We start from the raw sequence: 2,950 nt of genomic DNA, 5'->3' as shown, positions 1-2,950 counted from the left end.
AGCAACCTGGTCTAGTGGAAGGTGTCCCTGCTGCTGGCAGGGGGGTTGGAACTGGGTGAGCTTTAAGGTCCCTTCCAACCCAAACCAGTCTGGGATTCTATGAAGATAAATTTACTGGAATCCTCTGGCAGGGGGATGATGTGGAGCTTTGCAGCCCCGTTGGGATGGGGTCTTTGTCCTCAATCAAGTACAGACCTGGGGGCTTCACTCCAAATCCTGAAAATCCCAATTTTTACCAACCAGCACAAGTTTTAGGATATCCTAAAGCTGGTTTCTCTAGGTTCTCCTGAGTGAAGAGCTGATTACAACCAGCTTTGGCTCATGGTATTAAGTGTGTGGATAGTGCTTCATCTTCCCCAGGGAGGAAAGAGCAAAGGCAGAAGAAATAAAGATGCAAAGAGGCTGATCTGGAATATTGGTGCTGTATCGAGGGAGCGAAACAGGAGGGTTTTTTACCCCAAACTCTGTTGCTGCTCCCTTGGGCTTAGTTGAAAAGCTTGATGGCTTCCGTCTTACGGTCTGTGGTTCTCTAACTGATGAGAATTCTTATGCTTTTTCAGGAAATTATTGACTTTCTTTCTTGTAGGAGCTCCCAGCCACACTGTGCTACTCAAAGATCTTGACAATGGGACACGAAATACCGAACAAGGAAACCATTTTTCAGTTCAAATGCGTCGTAAAAAAGTTTCTGAGAGACAACAAAGACAACGGTGAGTGTGGGTTTCCCTTCCGTTGCTGTTGTTGGGGAGGGCACTGCAGATTTGGAGGCCAGTGATGTTTTATTGAGCAGCATGAAGTTATTTTCTTCCTCTTGGCATGTGGATGTCCAGGCAATGAGGTCAGTTTGCTCCAGTGAAGGAATTCCTTTTTTTGGTGCTCTGATAGTTTGGCGGTGAGTTGAACTTATAATTGAGTTTGAGGCTCCATCTCTAGACTGGTGTAAATACTGTTTGGATTTTCATGGCGGTGTGAGCAGCAAGTTGTTAGTGCTGGGGAAATGGGGGATGGCATTTGTGAGCTGTGTGACTCTGCAGATGAGCTCGCAGAATTAAATGAGCTAACGAGCTGAATCAGTGGTGCTAATTAGACATAAATATAATGATGTTGTTGTGTGATCATTTCTGTTTACTTCATAGAATCCCAGACTGGTTTGGGTGGGAAGGGACCTTAAAGCTCATCCAGTCCCAACCCCCCTGCCAGCAGCAGGGACTCCCCTGGCCCGGGTTGCCCAAAGCCTCATCCAGCCTGGCCGAGAACACTTCCAGGGAGGAGCAGCCACAGCTTCTCTGGCCAACCTGGGACACTCTCACCACCCTCACAGTGAAGAGTTTCTTCCTAATATCTAATCTAAACCCCCCCTCTTCCAGTTTCAAGCCATCACCCCTTGTTGTGTCACTCCCTGCCCTTATGAAAAGTCCCTCCCGAGCCTTCCTGGAGCCCCTTCAGGTACTGGGAGGCCTCTGGAATGTCTCCAGCCAGTTTTTATCCCAGCAGAGTTTGCCTGTCCAGGCCAGTGGCAGCCAGTTCCTCAAGCAGAATGCTGTGGGAAACAGTGTCCAAGGATTTACTGAAGCCCAGGCACAGCACATCCACAGCCTTTCCCACTGTCTGTGTCACCAGCACAGATGTTGAACAGCACCAGGCCCAACACTGACCCCTGAGGGACACCACTTGGACACTGAATCATTGACTGTGGCTCTTTTAGTGCGACCATCCAGCCAGCTCCTGATCCCCTGAGTGGTCCATCCATCTAGTCCATGTCTCTTCAACTTAGAGACAATGATGTCGTGCAGGACGGTGTCACACGCCTTGCACAGCTCCGGGTAGATGACATCAGTTGCCCATTGTTTACGCTGATGTCGCTGTTGGAGGATGAATGCAAATGGACTTGGTTTGGAGAAGGAGCGTTTCAGTATCACCCGCTTGTTGTGTGTTGCAGATAAACTCATCGGAGTTCACTGCACTCATGGTTTGAACAGAACTGGCTACCTGGTCTGTAGGTGAGTTGTCCTTGTTCTGAGTGAGTTAAGGGGTGGCATTGCCAGCTTCTTATTGCTCCAGGAGAAAATAGTTTTGCACCAGTAAAAAGAGTCGTGACCTGCATAGTCCTAAACTTACCAGGATTTAAAGCTTTTCAGCTTCGAGAAGGTTGTTCAGGGACACTTTTTAGCCTCGATTTCAGCAGATCAGATGCTGATAGTCCTTTTTGGCTGTAAATAGAGGCTTTAAAAACTTCCTGGTTATTCTTTCTTTTTGAATCATCACTACCCTGCCGATGTTTCCATGGTTCATTGTGTAATTCAAGCTTTCTTGCTGATCTCTTTAGGTACCTGATTGATGTTGAAGGCATGGAGCCAAATACTGCTATAGAGTGTACGTACGTGGGTGTCGTTCTCGTTCAGATGCCAAATATTTTACCGTGGACTTGTTGTTTTAGATGGTTGAAAGGTTTGGGTGAGCTCCAGGGAGGTGACTGTGTTTTAGCTCTGTGTGTGTGTGTGTGTGTTTTCCTGTCGTGTAGAATGGGAGCTGGAGGAGGGGAGGTGTTGGGGGTTCTTTGAGGTAATTAGAAAGAAGAAATTAAATCTGTGGCCTGAGTGTGGAGCTAACGAGGGTCTGAGTGAACCTGGGAGGCACTGAGCGCAGCTCTGCCTGCGTGTCTGCCTTGTCACAAGCTGTCCTGCACAGGGTGGTATGCTGAGTAGAATCACCTGTGTGACCTGAGTGTCCAAGTCCTGCTTGAAGGGGTTCAAATCCTTCCTGAGGGGTTTAAATGCTCTGCAACCCCACAGACGAGTTGTACAGAGCGTTGTTCTCACTCAGACCTGTCTCTCTCCAGTGTTCAACAGAGCTCGAGGGCATCCTATAGAGAGAATCAACTACATCCAGGATCTTCGGAAGAGAGCTGTCAAACAGTAAGTGTCTGTGTGTGTGTGTGTCTGTGTGTGTC

The 2,950-nt window shown here is 48.1% G+C and overlaps 1 protein-coding gene across 1 annotated transcript in view; it reads left to right on the top strand.

Annotated features, from left to right (window-relative positions):
* The window catches only part of LOC104530267 (RNA/RNP complex-1-interacting phosphatase-like), a gene marked incomplete at both ends in the record, with an annotated part of 3,212 nt that extends 297 nt beyond the window's left edge, over nucleotides 1-2,915 (top strand). The window contains 4 exons of the mRNA XM_010174803.1: nucleotides 587-710; nucleotides 1,940-2,000; nucleotides 2,327-2,373; nucleotides 2,840-2,915. Of these exons, the coding sequence (XP_010173105.1) occupies nucleotides 587-710; nucleotides 1,940-2,000; nucleotides 2,327-2,373; nucleotides 2,840-2,915 (308 nt within the window). The remainder of the gene's footprint in view (nucleotides 1-586; nucleotides 711-1,939; nucleotides 2,001-2,326; nucleotides 2,374-2,839) is intronic.
* Nucleotides 2,916-2,950: the final 35 nt, after the last annotated feature.

Source organism: Antrostomus carolinensis, unplaced genomic scaffold (genome assembly GCF_000700745.2).
Source record: "Antrostomus carolinensis isolate BGI_N321 unplaced genomic scaffold, ASM70074v2 scaffold22880, whole genome shotgun sequence".
Taxonomy (NCBI): domain Eukaryota; kingdom Metazoa; phylum Chordata; class Aves; order Caprimulgiformes; family Caprimulgidae; genus Antrostomus; species Antrostomus carolinensis.
This window is presented reverse-complemented; position numbering and strand designations above follow the sequence as displayed.